The 20,933-nt window shown below is 43.1% G+C and overlaps 1 protein-coding gene across 2 annotated transcripts in view; it reads left to right on the top strand.

Moving 5' to 3' along the window:
- MLLT1 (MLLT1 super elongation complex subunit) overlaps nt 1-20,599 on the top strand; it is a 32,400-nt gene extending 11,801 nt beyond the window's left edge. Inside the window, exons 4-12 of one of the 2 annotated variants that reach the window (XM_055805518.1) lie at nt 3,114-3,257; nt 4,921-5,046; nt 6,860-7,405; nt 11,106-11,193; nt 12,004-12,115; nt 13,426-13,525; nt 13,745-13,816; nt 15,540-15,611; nt 16,124-20,599. In XM_055805518.1, coding sequence (XP_055661493.1) covers nt 3,114-3,257; nt 4,921-5,046; nt 6,860-7,405; nt 11,106-11,193; nt 12,004-12,115; nt 13,426-13,525; nt 13,745-13,816; nt 15,540-15,611; nt 16,124-16,252 — 1,389 coding nt within the window. In that variant the 3' untranslated portion in view covers nt 16,253-20,599. The remainder of the gene's footprint in view (nt 1-3,113; nt 3,258-4,920; nt 5,047-6,859; nt 7,406-11,105; nt 11,194-12,003; nt 12,116-13,425; nt 13,526-13,744; nt 13,817-15,539; nt 15,612-16,123) is intronic. The other variant, XM_055805519.1, reaches the window with a different exon arrangement.
- Nucleotides 20,600-20,933: the final 334 nt, after the last annotated feature.

Genomic DNA, 20,933 nt, shown 5'->3' with positions numbered 1-20,933 from the left:
CAAAGGGCACACCCTGCCTTAAAAACAGGACAAGGAAATTTTAACAAAAGACTTTGAAAAATTCCTCATCTTACAAAAAGTGCCAAAAGAACTTTAACCCATTGCTTCAGAACTCAGGAGAAAAATAAAGCCACTCCAGTGTTTGTAACAGTGCAGTGGTAGTCAGTGCAGACAGGAAGCTGGAAAACAGTAGAAATGAAGTGTAATGTCCTCGGCTTTAGAGATAGGAGGCGGAGTAGGGGGATTCACTGGAGGGAGGGGAATTTACAGCAGCTGCAAATAAAAGCTCATCCCTAGCTTTGTTGTATGCGCTTCCAGTTTACTTCTCTGGCATCCTGAGGTTTAAGGGGCAGATACAAATTCAGGTTCTAAGGTGGCGTGCTGAGAGATCCCATACCAGGTTAACCATTTCATGTCAAAATCGACCAATTAAAAATTGCATTTTAATCTGAATAGCCGCAATATCTACCGGTTAGAAATGGGTATGATCCATCCTTTCTAAAGCCTTTCCTGGGTGTAAGGCCCTTTAGAAAAGCTTGTGGTCTCAGAGAGCAACAAAATATCCACAGAAAGTCCCCTCTTCAGTTGTACTTGCTGACGTCAAGGGTTGAATATCACAAAGTGGAATCATCTAAGAATAAACCCTGGCTTGTGAGTATAGTTGCTGCTCTAGCAGGAGTACGTAAAGTGGTGGTGCAGTATGCGATCAGACTCCCTGGCCCCGAGTTCGTGGGTGAAAAAGTACCTGTGCTTTATCACAACTCCAAGCGCAGGATGTGTGGATCCCGTGTTGTTTAGAAAAGCTTTGAAGTGTGGCACTGTGAATTCAGTGTAGCTTTCCATTTAAAGTGAGAGGATGTGTAGGTTCAGGTCAACTGAGATATTTTCCTTGGTTTTCCTCTTTCCCACCCCCCTGGCTTCTTTCCCACCCCTCCACCCCCCTTGGTGGTTGTTTGGAGGGAAGAACCTTTTAGGGAGGACCGGATGGATTAAGCTTTGGAGTGTCTTGAGCTGTAATCATTAGCTGGTCAGTGAAGGCAGTAAAGGAAAGAATGTTTATTTGCAGCTTTTTGCTTTGAGACTTTTGTACTCATTCTTTTAGGAGTGCTGTAATCTTAACTATTCACTTGGGTGGGGGGCTTCTGATGGCCTGAGGCAATACAAAGGATATTTTAATGATCAGGGTACTTGGCTAGGGCTGGGTTCCCAGGGCAGTCGTGATCTCTGAGTTGGCAAAAAAATCACGTTGAAAAACTGTCTTAATTTTACAGAAAGTGGAAGCTCTTCAGTAGTTATGATAAATATTTGGGAGGTTCTCTGCTTTTGAATCCATATAAAAAATGGGATATGTAAGATAAAAGGAACAGGAATCTGCTGCCCTTCTGCTCTGAAAGCAAATAGGCAAATGCCAAAGCAGAGGTCTGATAATGTGATGGTGTAACACTATGAGTAAAGTCTGCTTTTGCTAATACACCCCAAGATCAATTTACTCTGTGTTGTAAACTAGAAAGAGCATTTTTGAAACTGTTCTTAGGCCACATTTGGATTTCTATTCATCCTTCATTTAAGTTTATTAGACTTTGAGGGACCCTCTACAGCTGCTGTTTGAACTCCAGTGTAAGCATGCACATGCAGAGCTCGCTAATGATTCAGTTAATGAGAATGGTCATAGAAAAGAGGAAAATGACAAGGCAGTGTATTTTGCAAGTATTTTTCTTTTTCTTCCCATTCATCAGTTTCAGTAGACGTTGAACCCTTTCAAGGCTGTGTGGATTCTTCAGGACTTTTCCAAAAGAGGGTCTGAAGACCCTCCTGTTGGTAGCATGTTCTTCCTTGTTAATGTGAGACTCTTCTATTGTACGTGTCTGCTTAGATTTCTGCCTTTCCCTGTTTGGGGAGTTAGAACCCAAAACCTTGGCTCCCGGCTGAGCTTAGGGCACTGATTTTGATGTAAACCAGGTGTGGTTACCACACTTTTTATTATTAGAGCTATAGTTTGTACAAGAAATGGCTTCTTTAGCGATGTTAGTATCCACCAAGCGAACAGCAGGAATCAGTGTGGTCTGAAGCCATTTGACGCTTCAACCTATTTTCAGCAAATCTAATGGCTTGGCCTAGAAGCCTGCGGCGTCTGTTCCCATACAACAATGCAACTACACCAGGAAATCAAGCTGCTGGATATGAATTGTGGAGAAGACTGCTGTGCAGCTGCTTGATGTTGCGCATTGAATGAGGCATGTGGGATGCATTCATGTAAATACTGAATGTACTGTAAGGCTCTGTGTGGTTTTCAGGAGAGTCTCTTTTGCCACATTTTTGAGTTTTCATCTTGAAATGCAGAGTGTGAGATAATGCCAGGAAATGTGCTATTGATATTTGTTATACACAAGCAGTATGCAATATTTGCGATTTTGGGAGAAAAAAAAAGAGGTTTCTTCCATTCTGTACTGCAAATGCAGAGTGTTTCCTGTGCTTCTGCAGCAGGTGGAACAAAACCAGTGAGGCGCAGATGATCCCCAATATGCATACAAACTCGGGATTTCTTCGGTGAAAGTGCCCTTGGAAAGTTCAAAAGCCTAGGATATCTTCCCATTCAGCCTCTGCAATATGCATATTGAAAAGGATTTTACAAAACAAGTCATCCTTTTACCATTGCATTTAATCTTTTCTCAGTACCCACAGAGATCCTGTGAGTTCAGAAGTTGTTCTTTCTCTGGGTAAAGGATTATGCTTTTCTTAATATTGATGCTTATAGTTCAGTTGCTTCCCAGAGGAGATAAGATCTGAATTTCGGTGAAAACAGGATAGTGGATAAAGCTTGTGAATCTGCTTTCCTAGGAAGACTTGAACAGCTTTAAACAGGCAATTGTCAATCAGTATCCTTGTCTGTGTGTTGCTTTTGCAGTGAAAAGCCATGCCTGAGTTTCTGATGAACAGTACGTTAACTTCAGGCACCAACAGTTTAATTTCTGGCTCTCTGATCTCATGATGAAAAACTGTGAATGCAACACTGAGTGGTTTATTTGGGATTTTCAGACATGACTGTTTGATTCCTCTGACATAGGGTGCTTGCCAGATTTCTTCCGTTTTCCCAAAGTCTGTCTTGTTTTTAGGAGGAGCCAAAAAAGGTTTGTTTCACATACGACCTGTTCTTAAATTTGGAGGGGAATCCACCTGTGAACCACCTTCGTTGTGAGAAACTGACTTTCAACAACCCCACCAAGGAATTCAGACGCAAACTCATTAAGGCTGGAGGGGTAAGTGCCAAAGGGATTGGAGATCTGAAGAGGTTCTGCTGAAATGTGTAGTGATCTCGTTTTGCTCTGAGGTTTCTTTTTAGCTGCAGCCCAGCAGGCTACAATTTTCTGTGTTCATCTAAAGGATGACCCAGCCAATTTTTACTCCTGGTTATACGACTGAAGCACTTGAAGCAGAACTAAACCATTGCTAGTGTGATTGGTGGCACTTCATTTTTCAATTTAAATGTGACCATTAATATCAGAGCAGTAAAACCCCTCTGGAAATGGAGATCTGTGGATGTGGCACACTGTCCGTCAGGCAGTTACAGTTATCTGTGACCTTCCTAGTGTTGTGAGCTGTATCAGTGTAGAAAAGCTTAAGAAAAGGGAGAGGCTTCTAATCTATTCCTTACTCATTTTTGCCACAGGAAAGCTTAATACTTAGTGCTTCCTAGTCAATAAATGTCCTCTGAACCCAAGGTCAACTCCTTGTGGCTTAGATAATAAAAAAGTAAGAAAAAGTGTTGGAATATACAGTGAAAATAGGTGTGGGAGGAAAAAAAAAGTACTCTTGAAGATACGGGTTGCCACAGCGGATGGACTCTTACTTCTGGGAAAGTAATATGCAGTGATAGACTAAAGAAATGATCTTCAAATAACTACAAGGTAAATGGGTACAAGCCACAAAGTACATGAAATTTTTAACTACACAGAGGATGTCTTGACTGTATTCTGTGACACCCCCAAATATGGTAGTGTTCTCTTCAAGGATTTTATTTAAGTTGATCTTAATTGCTGACTAAATTTACTTCTGAAAAAACATCTTTCTAGCCTGAAAAAGTAAAAATGTTGTGGGGAAGTTTGTTGATAGTAGATCTCAGGAGTGGCAAGTATTCCAAGCTGATCTGTCTGGAACTTCCTTAGTGTGCTGGTGTTTTTCTGTATTGGGCACAGAGGAAGGTGCTTATTTCAGCCATAGGATGGCTGGAACATCACTTGCTTTCTGGGAGTTTCACACTACATTATTGCATTCCTTACGTATGAAGGTGTTTCATCTGTGAATCACTTTTGATGCCATCTGTCCAGTGAAAATTTTTGTCAGGATTATTCTGACAGAACACAGGGGAAGTAAGAGGGAATGTGTTTCATGGAGCAACATCAAGCTCAGTGCTTGGTGTTAAGATCTTGTCAGGGGAGAGACTCAGGGCCTAGTTTGTTCTTTTTGTTCTCTTTTTTTTTTTTTTTTTTTTTTTTTTTTTTTTTTTTCCCCTGAATGAGGGAATTCAGCTTCTACTAAGTTGATGAAGTCTTGTTCATTCCTTCCAGATCTATATTGCTACCCTTTTGCAGGATAAGAGCATTAGCAGCAGAACACACAGTTCTTGTCCAGTGCTTTATTGCCTGCTTGTGCTCAGAATATTGGCGTTCCCTTTGGGAAAGATACTTGATACTGCATGTTGCCTTTCATTTTTTTTTGTGTGGTTTTAATGTTCTGTGTTTGAGGAGTTGCCTTGAAACTGAGCATTACCTAGACAATATTTTTTTATGGCCTTTAAGCAGGGGAAAAAACATTCAAAAGATGAATAATAGTGGCTTAATTGAGCGAGTGACTTAACATAATCATGTGTTAATAGTCCATGCAACTTTACTCATACATAATTTTTCTCTTCTTTATTACTAGGTAATGGTAATGCCAGAAGGAGCAGAAACTGTTTCAAGGCCAAGTCCTGATTATCCGATGTTACCCACAATACCGCTTTCTGCCTTCTCTGATCCCAAAAAGACCAAACCATCCCATGGGTCAAAGGTCAGTGACTCATGTTTTTGTGTCATCCTGAGGTGAAGAAGCCTTTCAGGACTTGCTATTAAGAACTTGTTTAGCAGCTCTTTCCAGCTACTTCTGATTCTGAAACCTTCTTGCTTGTACTCTGTAGTTCACTAGCTAATGGTCTGGAACTTACCATAATTTAGGAGGCCTTTTTATGATTTGCTAGACTTCTCTCCAGGGAAATATTGAAAAGAAAATTAAATGTCCAAGACAGAATTTTTGGTGAACCGTATCTTTCTCCTGATTTGCTATGCTATAGCAGATAAAGTTGAATGAAGTCCTCTCCGATTACTCTGACTTGTATACTTGATGCTGAGGATGAATTATGTGCATCTTTCCGTGCCAGTCATGTAAAGCTGTACTCCTGAGTCCTTGCCTACTCAGCCTTGCTGCTTAGAGATGGAGTCAGTGCTTCCTCTGTTGTTAGGACTGCTTGGGGTAGTGGTGTAAAGAACATAAAACATGCTGCACTTCATCAAACAAGTGATTTCAAGATTTGACGTTTGCATCCAGCAGTATCTAGTTTCTGAGACTTCAGGAGCACCTTAGGTTTTCTTCTTTCACTTATGTGAGGAAGCTATTTTTGTATAATTCTACATAGGAGAAACAATCCACAAGCAATGTGTTTTGAAGCAGATTACATACACTTTATCAGCCTGAACAGTCACAAATATTAAGAGCATTTAATTTTATAGTATAATTCAATTTTGATATTCATTTTCTTCAGGGCTCTAAACACTTCGGGCACTTCAGTCATGCTTTCTGATGTTGATGTTATGAAATGGAATAAAGACTGCTTTCCCGTTAGTGGCTGATTTAATTTTGGTCAGGAATTAAGCATTAGAAAACACAGAAGAGAAACAAAGGGCTCTGACACAAGCTCTGGTGAAAATTGCCAGTAGCTAAAGAGACAGTGGTGTCCTGCTTCTCTTCCTTCATGTGCATGTGTGTTTGCATCTCAGGGTGTCCAGTTCGTGTGTCAGTGTCTCCCTACAAGACCCACTTCTGTAAGTGTTTTAAATTCACTTAGAAATTGCAAAGGAAGTACTCCTTTGCCTTCGTGCACCCCTGACTGCTGGGGTGGGCAGGGTCCTAACGATTGGTGTCTTAAAGCTCTTAATAAAGGTGATAAAATGCCTGCTGATATCAGAGACTTTGGCTCTCTGGTGGTTGTGGGGACTTCTGGTATTTTTGCCAGGCTGCAGTGGGGTTGATGTGGTGAGTTGGGGCCTAGGCTGCAAACATAGCTTGCATTTGACATGGATGTGATATAACCTTAAAGAAACCTCTTTCTTTCTCCTCCGCCCCCCCCCCCCCCCTCAAATGTGGCAGGAGGTATAACTTTGTGTTAACACTGCTAGACTGAGTTTCCCCTTATCTGGCTTCAGATATTAATCCTGCAGATTAAATCTGAACTAAACATCTGTAGTGATGAACTTGGCAGTCCTGGGTTAACAGTTGGACTTGATGATCTTTAAGGTCTTTTCCAACCTAAAAGATATTATAGATGTTTATAGACTTCTGTTTATAGACCATGGAAAGGAAGAGGCGTTTGTGAAACATGTTTTGTCCTGTCATAATGTAGATGTTTAAGTGCCTACTGTCAATTTCTGTCCATCAGCTTTAGGGAATTCTAGATGTTTACCTCAGAGGTAGATAAGTACGTTATGCATCTGTGGGTGGATGTCTACATGAGACAAATGCTTCAGTGATTTATGAGAATGTGTTTTATAATTCTTCATGGAGCTTCAGTTTTGTACCTACCTTGCGTGTTTCTGCTGCTGAATTTTAGGATGCAAACAAGGAAAGCAGCAAGGCATCCAAGCCACACAAAGTAACCAAGGAGCACAGAGAAAGGCCAAGAAAAGACTCTGAGAGCAAAAACTCCTCCAAAGACCTTGAAAGAGAACAGAACAAGCCTTTGAAGGACTCCTCCAGAAAACCAACTGAGAACAAACTGCCTAAGGAGGAGAAGGCACCTCCAAAAGCTGCTTTCAAGGAACCAAAACTGGCCGTGAAGGAGACCAAACTGGAGAACACTTCTCCAAAGGGTGGGCCGCAGCCGGAGTTAAAGTCTTCCAGCAAGAGGCCCTCCAATGTGGAGTCACCAAAGCCTAGTGCCAAAAAACAAAAAAAGAGTAGCTCCAAAGGGGTAAAGAATATCCTTGGGACATCTCCCAGAACCTCGTCTTCCTCATATCCAGAGAAGAAACAAACCAAGGAGATGAAGAATGCCAAAGTGGAAAAGGTAAAATCAGAAAGTGAGGCCAAGGAGATCAAAAAGCCTGTGGAAATGGAGGAGTCGAATTCAGAGGATGAAACTTCTTTCAAGTCAGAGGTGAGTAGGGATTTGTCCTTTACCAGAAATTTTAAGCATGCTGTTTAAATCCCTGCATGAAAAAGGTGTTCAAAAATCTTCCCTCAGTCAAGATAGGGAACCAGATTGGCAAATGCTTAGGCTGGGTTGTATCTCAAATAACTCTTCTTTGAAAATCCTATCAGTATTAATCGTTACTGCTACCTGGTTTACCTCCCATTTAGAAACGCAGTTCTATTAAGGTTTATCTGCAGGCAGTTTTCTAAAAGCCAGAGTTTAAGGTTATGGTCTCTCATTCATCCCTTGCAGTGACATTTATAGAGCTAGGGTATAGTAGGCATAGATACACTTTCTGTCTGCCTATGATAACATAATGTTTTTGAACGTGAGCTTAATTCCGAAAAGGAGAAAATAATTTCAGTTTTGTTTCTGGAAAAAAAAAAAGGTATTAAAATGTAAATAAAACCCCCTATTCCTGACGTGGCTTGTGAGAAATGTGCTATTGGCTACAGCTCAAAATACAACCACATGCCACTAAACCTAAATAAGTTGTGTTGTAAAACATAAAAGAAATTGTTATTGTACTACTATTTTTAAAAGCTGTCTAAATATTTTTCCCTTTTTACAACTATGAACATTACTCATCCTCTGTCTTCTAAAAATCATTTTCCTAAAGAAGGCAAAAAGAAACGTGGGAGGGGAAAGACAACTTAAGTCCATACTCTCTCTACTTTTCGCCTGTATATTTTGTATTTGCTATAAAGAAGCCAGATAATGTCACAGGAATTTCTGAACAGCTTCCTACTGACCACTTTTAGAAAGATTTGTTTGACTAGAATAAGTCTTCTAGGGACAATTCATATTATGATTTAATCAGCACCATGATAAAGTAAGTAGTGATGTGTTTATTTCAGAAAGGATTTTTTTGCAACGGATTCCCAGTAGAAGAGTTTATTGGGGAAGTGATAATTCAAGTTACTCTGAAAAGATATTTTTTTTCCAGATTGATTAAATGTATAGCTTGTACGTTAAAAAGAGGCAGCTCCTCTCCACTTTGGCCTTATACCTGAAGCACATCAGAGCGTAGCAAGCCCGTCATTTCTGTACCAGATACATGGCCCTCACTGCGAGCTTCTGTACTCTGCTGATCTCTGTTAAGTCCTGAGTGTCTTGTACTTCATTATTTCTTAGGTGTCATCCATCCCCTTGGGACTCACCATGCATCTGTAAGCTGATAGTGCTGTTTAGACTGTTCCGTGAAACCACAAACTGTGGTTGTGGGTCCACAGCGTCTGCTGCAGTCGTGTCCTGCCCCCACCAAGCTTTGTATGCTTCTGTGTCCTCTCTTGCACCAGCTCTTGTGTCTGTTGGATGCTTGACAGAGGTATTTGAGTGCTAGCCCAGAAGGAGGGTAGGAATACTCAAGAGTGTGGTGGAGGGGGAACCATGGCAGCTGCCAGTCAGATCAGCTTAGGTTTCCGTGGAACTTGAAGCTTAAGGGTATAACTGCATAATGCATTGGCATCGGCAGAGCAGGCTCTTTGAGTTCCTTTTCCGCCCTGGGGGGTTCTTTTTGGTCCCAACGCTGCAGTTTGCTACTCCATCGTTTGTACTGGTACAGCTGTTTGTGGATCTGTGTGGTAAGCCACATCACTAAAGCGAATGAGCAGCTGGAGGTGGACTAGGGCCCGGAAACTCTTAAATCAGCTTTGCTGCTGCAGCCAACATATTGTGCAACATGCTCTGAGGCTGCAACTCCACGATTGCTTTGAGTTGACATCTTTGCAGGCTGCTGTTGAAAGGAACAGTCTTGCTCTCATTTGTGCTGCTGGCATGAGAGCTCATGTGACTTGCAGGAGGCTGGAGGAGTTTCTCCTTCCATTTCAGTCTCTGCTGAAAGTTAGTTGTCCTTTCTTTTTTTTCTTTTATTTTTTTTCTTTTATTTTTTCTTTTTCCTTCCCCCGTCAAGTCCAGTTCCCTGAACTGGCCTCATGCTTGGCTGCCTAAATGCTAGTGCTGACAAAAGGGAGAGGCTGAGATGTGAGGACAGGATTGCTTTTTTCCATTGTCGGCATGTGCTTTTGTCATATCATGGTGACAGCAACTGCAGCCTGAGCATGCAGAGCATGTCTAGCTGGAGGCCTCCTCAGCGGCTGGAATAGCTGATAGGGTTAATGGCAGAAGGAGAGATGGGGTCTGTACAGCTCCTGACTTCAGTCCATTCGGTCATTTTAAGGGAACACCTGTTGGATTTTCAGAATGAAGGATGTTAGGGTTGAATCCGTGGGTGAGGCACAAGAACAGTGCTCACTTATCTTGAAAATACTGCTCTTTACTTTCATGTTGTAATTTTTCTAAACAAATAAGGCTGCTGCGGTGTGCCAATATAGCAGATATCGGGATTGTTAAATTATTCTTCTTTGCTGCTGAATAATTGACAAGGGTTGTAATCCCCCTTTTTGACATTGTAAAAAGGCAGAGAAAATAGTTGAATAAATGAGATTCTTAACAATACTCAGTGATAAATTATAGGGGAGGGTGGTAGTGGGATGAAAGTCCTGCCACCACTTTCACCGCTTTCACTTATTAATGCCCAAAGCTGCTGCTGTGCCTCTTTCTACCTGTGTATGATGTTTTTATAATAATGACGTTTTGTAATAAAAGTTATTGTTCAGTGGGAAGGTATGTTTTTTCTAGCACCAGGATTTGGTAGTGGAAGTAATAGGTGGAGTCTCAGAAATGGTGCAATGAAGTTGAAATGCTGCATTTCCAGGGAATTACTTTCAGAAAGGCAAAATAATATTACAGTACAAACTAGGTCCTGCTAATTACAAAAAAAAATATCTTTAGGATGGTTGTAATAGTTGCTGCTGCTATTGGGGATGAAATAGTTGCTTTAGCCTTCACTGCCACCTCGTGGTCCTTTAAGCTACAGCCTATGATTGTTGTACAATATTTGGTTTTATGTTAAAAACATATGTAGCAGTAAAATATTGCTGCTGGATGCTGTTACTAGCAGTAGCTCATCATATCTTTTTAGTCACTCTTTACTGCATAGTATGCTTCTGGCATTTCTGCTGAATACTGACAGTCAGCAGAGCTGGTTTCGCTAGAGTTTATCTGGTTTCCGTTATGCTTTCACAATAAAGTGGAAACAGTACAGAGGATCACTCAAACTGGTGTAGAAACAACTGTTTTGAGGGTATACTAATAAATTGGAACTATTTTTGGAGTTGAGTGAGCTAGTGAGGGTAGGCATCCTTTCCGTCTTTAATGGTCAGTATGGGGTGTTCAGCAGGAATGTTGGTGGGTTGCAATAAATACACTTTTTAAGACTGCTTTGAAAATTGTCTGGGTGATACGCCAGTCATCTTTCACATTGGAAAGTAAGTGATTTTTTGCTTAGACATTTTTCAGATGCTATATTTCATCACTTGAGGCTATTTGAAACTAGTGGCATGAAGGGTGTTGGTGGAAGCTGTTGATGCTGCTGCCCAGGAGTGCTGAGTTACAGCGTGCCAAAGTTTTCATAAATGTTGTTTCTATTCACCTTGCATTTTGTATATTGTCTGTAATTCCAAGAACTGCATTCAGTGATGTATGATGTTGTAGAGTGCTCAAATGCTTCTGTCTCACTGTGCTTTGTGCTCTGCACTGGTTTTCTGTATTAGAAAGGTTAAGATTCTTTTTCTTTTTTTTTTCCCTTTTATGGGGGGTTAAGTCTGTCCAGTCCAGCCCTTCCAACTCCAGCTCCAGCTCCGACTCCAGCTCTGACTCTGATTTCGAGCCATCTCAGAACCACAGTCAAGGTGTGTTGCAAGAAATAAAATTTGTTAGAATCTTCCTTGCGTAACCTTAAAAGGCTCATGAGAATTAAATCTGTTTCCCCAGCACCATATATAAGGCTAATATGTTTCTTGTATGCAACCATGTGTTGAAGCTGTGACACTTCAGCAAGAAAAGGCAATAATGTCATAGCGTAATCAGGAACAACTATTTTTCTTCTTTTGGCAGTCAATTTATGCGTAGGGTGTCTCTCTGGATTTGGTTCTTTCCCTGTTGACTTTGGCTTCTGCCTCTGTTTATAAATGTGTTTGCTGCTGCTTGATCTATAGCGTCACCAGAATACTTCTCCTCCAATCTCATATGTTTTATTAAAAATTGTGTGACATTCATCACTTTGCCAGTGCATACCATAGCTTTTCACATTCCTCCACTGATAATCCAAAGAGATATACTGTGGCAATAGTAAACGTTCTAACCTTAGCAAATGCTCTGTTGCTACAAGTACTGTCCCTTGAGTGGCATATAAAATAGTCCCCAAATGCAGGAAAAATGTGTCCCTTTGTTTTCGTTTCAGAGGAGAGCGGGAGGGTTTGGGGGAAGGCTAGGGTGGCTTTATAGCAGTTGTAAAGTTTTATCAACTCTGCTTTAGCTTTGAGACTGGAATAAAATTGTCTTTTAGCAAGATCTTTGTGCAAGAAGAAAATAGCAGTGACATCTTATTGGAAAATTGTCATGTATCTTAATAATAACTAGTCCAGTTTAGATCAGATAGCTCGGATGGAGTTCTGCCGCATGTGTCCTGGTGTTGAATTGCTTTCTCCCTCTGATCCCAGGCCCGCTGCGCTCGATGGTGGAAGATCTGCAGTCAGAGGAGTCAGATGATGATGACAGCTCCTCTGGAGAAGAGGCAGCAGTCAAAGCAAACCCAGTCAGCCGGGATTCCAGGTGGTAAAAAATCAGGAGGAAAAATGTTTGTTGTCTTTTTGCCTTCCATGTTTGGTATTTTTGAGTGCCCTCCATTTGGAGGGAGAAATCAAAGTGATGGGGCTATGCATGAGAGGGAAGTGTGAGAGGAGGAGAGAAAGGGCAGATGTGTGGAGTACTTCACACGGGGCGAGGACACAGTTGATGAAAACAGCAGGATGAGAACAGAATTGGATGAGGAGAGATCACTGGAGCTCAAAGAGAGGAAGCCACTGGGAAGTGGTATGTGTTGAGCTTGCAGGTGTTAGTGACTGAGCCCCTTAAAATAGTCACCTAATTGTCATCTTCAGATCTCTGCTGAGCTGAATGGCGTGTGACACCTTTGATCTGCAGAGATTAGAGAAGTGTTATGGAGGCTGTCAGCATGTGTGTGCTTCTTCCTGCATGTGACTGGTACAAAACTGAGAAGTCTTAGTCTTTGCTGATAGTGCGTGCTGACAGTTGGTTACTTGACTCCTATGAGATTTGCTTACCAGCTGTTTCCTGCTTTAGTCACTGGAAATAGTTGAATTTCATCCTTCTCCCCTCAGGAAACGCTGTTGTAGCCAAGACCTGGAGTCTCAGGCTGAATATTTGAAATGCAATGCCTGGCCCAGATAACAGCTGCAAATTTGAAATTATGCTTGTGTTCACCAAACACAACAAAAAAATCTGTTGCGCTCTGTCATTATCAGCTAAACAGGATTAGAGAGACTTCGAAGGATATTTTTTAGACCTTTAGGAGAAAGTTAATAAAACGGTTTTCCAAGCCCATCAAAAGTAGGACACCTGCTATAATACATCTGTAAGGCCACGAGAAGAATGAGTATAAATAAGAAATCTCAAAGATCGCAGCAGAAACACTAAATGCCCCCCCTTTTTTTTTCTCTCTCTCTCTGTTGCCTGTGTTCTCAGTGGAAGTGTTAGTAAGCCTCTCATGCGGGTACTCGGTGACCTTGGAATGAATCACCAAAATGAACAGTTGCCATTTGGGAAAATTTGGTGGTCCTCACTCAGTTGTTCTAAGGGGACTTGTGTATGAAAGAGTTGAACTGCCAGCTGTAATGTGCAAACTAAAACTCACTGCTCTGCCTGCCCAGAGAAGATGGCAGAGGCAATACAGCCTGGGAAAAAAAGGGATTCTTGGAAGTTGCAGATTGACCGTTTCTCCCAGACAGTTCAGTAGTCTGTAATAAAGAAGAGAACGTCACTTAACTCTGCGTGGTTTAGTTGACAGCCAAGTAAGTTTCCTATTGCCTGGTGATGCTAATTCTCTGCTGCTTGTTTTTCAGACTGAGCCTTAGTGACAGCGACAGTGATAACAGTGCAGATTCCTGCCTGCCGAGTCGAGAGCCACCTCCTGGCCAGAAACTGCCCCCAGCAAATAACAAGGTATTGCATCCTACCTGCCCGCACAGTGCTGCTTTCCATCACTCTTGGTTCCTGTTGTGTTCAGTCCGTGGTGTTAGTTCTCACTTGCACCAAATTTTCCCTATTTCACTGTCTTCATCAGGCAGGTAATTTCTGTTCAGTGCTGTGCATCCAACCCATTAAACAACCGTGTTGTCCTAAGTAATACTAGTCTCTAATGTTGATTTCTTTTACCCTCAGGCATCTGGAAGAAAAAGCCCAGAGTCCTGTAACAAGCCAGAGAAGATCCTGAAGAAGGGAACATACGACAAGGTACATTTGAGGGTTTGCATGTCATAGAACTGTTGGGTGCTCCCTAACATTTCTGTGTAGAAAACAGTATAAATCAGCCTAGCCTGTTCACATTGTTCTGTCTCGGCAGGTTAAAAGCCTGAGTGTAATGAAAAACAGATGTGGAAAGGACAGACTTTGGAGAGTGACACTGCAGAAATTGTGTATATTAAATAGATAGACCCCCAAGTCATTTCAATATGCAAAACGTTAAAATTGTTTTATTTGTTTGCCCTTTGTCTGAACCAGTGATCTAGCCACTGCTGCAGTGGCGAGTGCCTCTTCATTAAAAGGCAGTTTTCATCTGTCTTTGATCTTACAAATGAAGGACTGTTTGATGCTCTGCTTTGCTGGTTTAGTTAAAACCTTTGTTTGTTCAATGAAATTCCCTTCCTTCTTGCCTCCAAGGAAAGCGGAGCAGTGTACATGCTTCTAGAGAAAGCGTGGCTAACTTGCAAGCAAATTGCCAAACCCCAAATTGTCCAGAAAGTTCTCCTACTGGTTTTTTCCTTAAAGAAATCAATCAAGTGGGAGCTGAGTATTTTTCCTTGGTCTAATCATTGAGGTCCTTACAGTAATCAAAGAATCAGTCTGTAGCTCTCACTTTTCTTTGTTAGCAGGAGAATATCACACAGGTTAATCACTTAACGTTAGGTGTAAGTGTGATCATGGAGATACTCGCGTGAGTCTCCTGTTAGCTACAGCATCTTCCACTGTTCATCATAGCTGAGATGGCTTATCTGGGGCAAGGTTTGTAGGTAATGGTATATTTTATTAGACTACTTAACGCAGATAGGAGAGGACACCGTTGAGAGCCATTGAAGAGAGTGCCTGAAATGCCATCAGCTTTTCCAGCCTTTTTCAGAGGTTTTATAAAAGACACTAGCTGTCCCAGCAAGCGTAGCACTCAGTACTGCTGGGGTGTTTGGGGGGAAAAATGCTTTTCTCTGCGTGACTGTACCCAGGGGGTGGGGGGCCCTTTGGTTTTTGTTTTGCCTTGACACAATTACTTAGATGAGTTCAGGTTTGCTGATAGGGCCTGAACAACTCTGGGGCAGCTTTATGGATTAAGATTCTATGCCGTGAACAATAGCGTGCCAACAGAAACTTGCCTTGTTGGCTGCCTAAGTAATACAAAACATAAAGAAAAAACAAACCAATCTTATATAAGAGCAATTAACATGTTGAGCTTGTAAACAATCCTGCATTTTCCATTGTGGTGTCTGTGAAACTACCTTGGGTATATGGTGCACTCAAAGAGCTTTTCCTTCCCTGCCACACAAGTCATTGTTCAGCAGATTGCTGGGGTGTTGGTCACCGATGCAGGTATTTTCAGGTAGTGAGTAGTTTATTAGTACAACCTGCTGATGAAGAACTCACACTGAAGTACACCTTGGTGAACGAGGTCCTCTAAACTCAAAAGGTTCTGACCACTTGTAAAAGCTGGTTACAGGTGTTTGCTTAATGGTGGTGTTAAATAGTCTTGCTGATGGTCTTCAGACCATCCGTATTTATGTGAAGGCTTTAATCTCCCAGTACTTGATATAAGGATGGAGGAGGCAGTAAAAAAATTTAGGGAAAAACTGGGAATAGGAACATGTCTGCAAGGGCCTCAAGTTCCTCTGATCCTCGCTAGGAAAGTCGCTTTGGCAGTCGTACAAACACGCCACGTATGTCACTGTTTCTGTTCATGCCTCCTTTACAGGCCTACACTGATGAATTAGTGGAGCTTCACAGGCGACTAATGGCACTACGAGAGCGCAATGTGCTACAGCAGGTAGAGATCATTTGTCAGCTTTCTGGCAAGCTGTTGTACTCTGGTAATCTTTGTGTCCAAGAGTCTCAGCCGGACCCCTGTGATGCTTAACCTTTCACTTGCCTCTCCTTCACGAGAGCGTCTGGTTCGCTTTGAAAGCAAAGATACGTAGAAAAAAAAAAACCCACAAAACCAGATCTGCATGCAATGTTTTTGTTGGAAAAGATAGAGAAGTGTGGTTTGTGCATCTTTCCTTTGCCAGCGGGCCCAAAGCTGGGCTCCCTTGGCTAATTCAGAAGGAAAGAAGTGTGCCCGTGTCACATTCAGCACCGAGCTAGTCAGGCGTGCAGGAGGAGCTGGTTTATTTTTTGGGGAGAGTATTCCCTTCCTGTTGCAAGACGTTCTCATCTCTCAGGCTATTCTAAAGGGATGAGAAAGACTGGATGGGTTGCTTGGTATCTGCTGGCCTTTCTGCTGTAGTTAATCTTTATGGGGTCTCTGTATACATCGTTGCTTGTCTCCTTTCTGTACAGATTGTAAATCTCATTGAGGAAACCGGGCATTTTAATGTTACCAACACAACCTTTGACTTTGACCTCTTCTCCTTGGATGAGACAACCGTCCGTAAGCTGCAGAGCTACTTGGAAGCAGTAGCGACATGACGCTTGGCCTTAGAAGTAGGCTGCTTTTGAAACCAGAAATCCCGTTTATTGGTACCAGGAAACGAACCCATGGAACTAGGCCTTCTTATTCTCTCGATTCACCCGAAGCACTGCCTTAGAGAACAGCCATGCTCGATGAATGCACAGCCAGCTGCACTTTCTTGTAGGCTTCAAACAAGCACCCATATTGCTGAGTCTGTCCTCCCTAGCTTCATAAGTATGCTTGGGCACAGGTCCTGAGTAGAGCAAAAGATGTGCTGCACTTAGCCGCACAGTGTGAACTTTTTGGTTTTACTTCAAGCAACTGTGTTTTAAGAGCACATTTTCAGGCGTCTCTGAGATCTGAAGAAGTGTGGATGATGTTTTCTTCATCAAATCTAGGGACCAGCCTGCCTGCGGAGAGCTCTAGTGAGTCCCGTTCCCTCCAGCTCTGTGAAGAAGCGTTCGTGCTGTGTAAGTAAGATTGGCTTTTACAAAGCTAGCCGAGAGACTGATGACAGAGGAGGCCTCCCGGGGTCCTGCTGGTCTGCTGCAGAGGAAAGGGGACAGATCCCAGTTTTGATCACTTGCCAGTTAGTTCTGCCACGGTTCGGTACAGAGCACTGCTGTAATTTGGCTCCCGATTCCTACAGGGCATCGTTCCACGCGCAGGACCTTCAGCCTCCTGCAGCGACAGTTTGTGCTCTTTGAAGAGGCCTCTAGAATCTGCTGTCTCCTGCTGGGGTTTTGAGATGTCTTGTTTGTTGATCTGAGCTCCTAAACAAAGTCTCACTCCTTTCAGTCTGCTTTAACTGTAATAGGACTACGAAACTGTAAGCTGTATATTTTATATATATATTATATATATGTATGTACTGTATGTATAAGAAGGGCCTAGTTGGGTCTTATGATCTTAAGGGTGTGTTTTTCTGTTATGTTTTTTAATGGCTATGGCAGGGGAAGGGCGCTTAATAAGATTTGACTTGTTTGTTAAAATGCCTCTTGTGGACAATTTCTAGTTTGTGGAAGCTGAACAGCAATCTTCAAAGCATTTCGTGCTCTGGAAGGGGCTCACCTGTCGTCTTCTCATTTGTCAGTGTTTAATAACTTTGCCAAAATACGTGATTGGTTTTGTTCTATGTTCTCAAAGAGGAATCTCCTACAGTGGCCCCTATAGTAGTGGCTGTACTTTGGGAAAACCAAAACAAGGGAGAATTTTTATCTTTGGACGCACCTGGAAAACGCTGATGTAAAAAACCAAGTGAAGTCAGGTTTGCTTCCTCCTCCCTTTCTCGCCCTGCTGCCTGGCCAAGAAGCAGCAGGAAACAGTAAACACTAATCCGGAATCTTTCCTACGTTCCTAGTTAAAACTAGTATTGACTTCCACGTGTTGTCTAGGTGGGTGTGACGGAAGTCCCATAGCTTTCATCAAGACTGCATTACACTCCCGTTCCCTAAATTCAGTCAGGGGTTGGTTTTTGTGTGGGTTTTTTTTTTCTCTCTCTCTCTTTTTTTTTTTTTTTTTTTTTTTTTTAAGAATTGCTCGGTTTCCCCAATCAGTGTGTAAGCTTTTGCCAAATGTTCAGTGGGCTGCAGGCAGCGAGGAGGGGAGCAGCAGTCCCGAGGAGCCTCCTGCTCGTGAGCGGCCCTCCGTACCTGTGAAAGCCCGGTGTGGGAGCAGGGGGGTTGCATCACGCCAGGGTTTGCTGTCCCTTCTCCATTACGAAATTGCGGTCCCTTGTTTTGGGTTATCCCTTTCTTTATCATGGAAATGTTGCAACTAATCAACTTAAGTGGCAATATGATGATAAGCTTGTTTGAGTTGGGTCATGTTGACCCGATTCCCATTAATTTTGTCTTTGTACCATCTTTCATGTGTCGTGTGTGTGTGTATATATATATATAAAAAAAAAAATCAAGCTCATGCCAGGTGCAAACCCTGTCTCGACAGTGATCTCAGCTGTTTTCTTTCTTGATGGACAATGCCAAGCCTGGATAGAAATCCTGTGCAAAAATGTACACTGAGAAGGTGGAGGACAGTGGGAAGAGGAGGAGGAGCTGCAGTTCTGTCCTGGTTGGCAGTGGGATGCACAGCGGTGGAGGACGGAGGACGGCAGACGCAGCCCACGAGTGTCACAGACTCGCCCGTGTTCTGCGTTAGGTGTGGTGGGTACGTGCAAGCTACTCACGGTCTCTGTTGGGCCTGTGGCGTGGAGGAGGCAAGCCTTGTGCGGTCACTACAGCCCCAACCTCTGCTCCCTGGGCGTGCAGGGGCCCCTGGCACGTGGTGCCTCATGTCCGCTGCCCCCAGTGAAGCAGGGGCGTTGGTGATGTGGTCCCCGAAGCAGTAGGAGCGGCGGTGGTAGCCAGCCTGAGCCCAAGATCTCCCGAGGTCTTTGCCTCCTCTTTCCACCCGGGCGACCTGCTCCCACAGCTATTGCATCGGTCTCGCCCATCCTGGCAGCACTTCATTTCTCCTGGGACTCTCAGTAGCTTCCAGAGTCACCCACGAGGGATTGGAGGTGCCACCTCCCTTCTGCCCCCTTCTCCTGTAACGCTCCGAACGGTCGCGCTGCTCCCAGCCAGTCCAAGAACACGCGTGGGAGGGTGTTCCTGAACTCTGCTGGAAGGGGCCGCCCGCGGCCGTGGCATCACCTGTCCTGGAACCGACTTTATTCGTGAAGTCTAATGAGCATTGATAAGAATTTTGTTTGGTTTTTATAAGAAGTATTTTACACATGGATTTTTTTAGACTGTTTATAGTCTCCTTGAAAACCTGAAATAGGATTGTTCCCCCAGCAATAGTTCTTTTCCATTGTGTGCACATGCTGATTTGTTACTAAAAGGTTTCTTGCAAGTACTTAGTTGTTCTACAGAGTTGTTGTTTTTTGGGGTATGTGGTAGCGTCGGGGACCACAGGAGGAATGACTCTGCAAAAAAGAACGGTCATGTTTGGGCCTCGTCTTGTGTCCCCCTCTAGTTACATATGAACGAGTTCCCTGTGTAGATTCTCTATAGGCTGGCTGAATGCTGTTCTGAACATGCCGTGTACAGGTATTTGTGGATAAAGTGTTTGTTCTTGTGTCACTCTTGAGAGCATGGATGGATTATTGTACTCTAGGAAGGAGGTGGCAGTGCTGCTGTCAGCATTGCTTCAGGTCTTCGAGGATGTGTAGTAGCTTGCGTTGTTAAAAAAAGGAAAAAAAAAAATTATCCAAAATTGACTTCTAGCCATAATGGTTTTTCCAAGGAAAATGGACAGAACTCTGTTACTTTTCAGTGTCCTTCATCTTGTTACTGAAGGCGTGAACAAGTGCTGAGCAGCCTGAAGGCTTTCAGAGTCGCGCTGAATTGAGTCGTGTTGGAGGTGAGATCAGGATACAGCTTCTCCTTTGTCCTTGGCCTTTGTATTAAAGGGCAAAAGAGGGGTCAGGAGTGTTTTCCTGCTGTCTTGGTCTGCGTATGTATTAAGCCTTGAGGCTTTGATTACTGACATTTACTGTTAAAAAGAAAAAAAAAATGAAAAAAGAAAAAAAAGGGATAGTAAGGCTGGCTGGATTCCAACAGACCAGCTGAGGAGTATTGGACACGTAGGTAACGAGACTGGCTGTGCTGCGGTCAGGCTGAATACATGGAAGTGCAATGATTTTGCCACCAGTTCTATTGCAGTGTGCGGTGGTAGCATCAGAACTAGCAAAGCAATTGATGCAACAATCCAGAAGCAGTTTTTGTCAGATCTTGAAGGTATTTGATGGTGAGAGAGGTTGAAACTTCCCTTACGGAGCTTGCCCCGTCACGTTCTCTGCAAGCAGAGACCCGAGTTGCTCTGGTTCTGCAAAATTTCAGCTGCCATGTTGGCGAATGCACTGGAGCATGGTGGGGATACTGGGAGCTTCTCTCTCCTGGCCCCAGCGCCTGGCACTCACTGGCTGGAGCGCTGCTGGCGCCAGCCCTTGTGCACCTTGCACGAGTATTACTTCCAAAACAAGGAAATTGATCGGTGTTGCTTTCCCCGGGGGCGCGAAATAGCCATCAAAAACTGACAAGATGAGTTTGCACTCCTAAAAGAAAAATGTAAGTACTTCAACTTCTAGATAATTTTTAATTGTATTTCTGCCTAGAGCCGAGGTATTAAATACCTTGTCACTTGAGGATTTTAAAAGTTGTGTTGGGAAATGAATTCTTCACTCAGCTGTAAGAAATTCAGCTGGCCCAAGACTAACTTCAAGATTAAAAAAAAAAAATAATCATGTTTGTAATACGTTACAGGATTGTTTGTCCTGAATTTTAAACTTTTTGTTAAATTTGTGGAACTATGGAGGAATTTTCTAGAAAAAGTGAAATAAAGATGGAAAAGTAAAACTGCAAGCATTTTTCGTTTGTTGTATTTGCTTCTCCAGGGACAGCGATGAGGCTTCCCTGAAGCGCCGCCGCCCGCCCTTCAGCTCTGCCAGCCCCTCGCCTGCGGGCAGCGCTGGGGCATGGCTGCTGGAAAGCGAAGGAGAAGGGGGCTTGTTTTGGGCGCAGGATGGCTGTGGAGGCCTCTGTGCCCGGGAATGCTTCCAAGTTAAGTCAGTTGGTTAAATGCTCTTTGTGGCGGGTTCCCCACTGCTCACCACAGCAGGAAGGAGCAGCGAGTGCCCAGCAAGCTTTGCCCAGGGCGGGCCAGGCGCTGCCTCTCACCTTCTGCAGGTGGGGAGAG

Source organism: Falco peregrinus, chromosome 5 (genome assembly GCF_023634155.1).
Source record: "Falco peregrinus isolate bFalPer1 chromosome 5, bFalPer1.pri, whole genome shotgun sequence".
NCBI classification, from domain to species: Eukaryota; Metazoa; Chordata; class Aves; order Falconiformes; family Falconidae; genus Falco; species Falco peregrinus.
The sequence above is the reverse complement of the archived record's forward strand: the minus strand, read 5'-3'. Positions and strand labels throughout refer to the sequence as shown.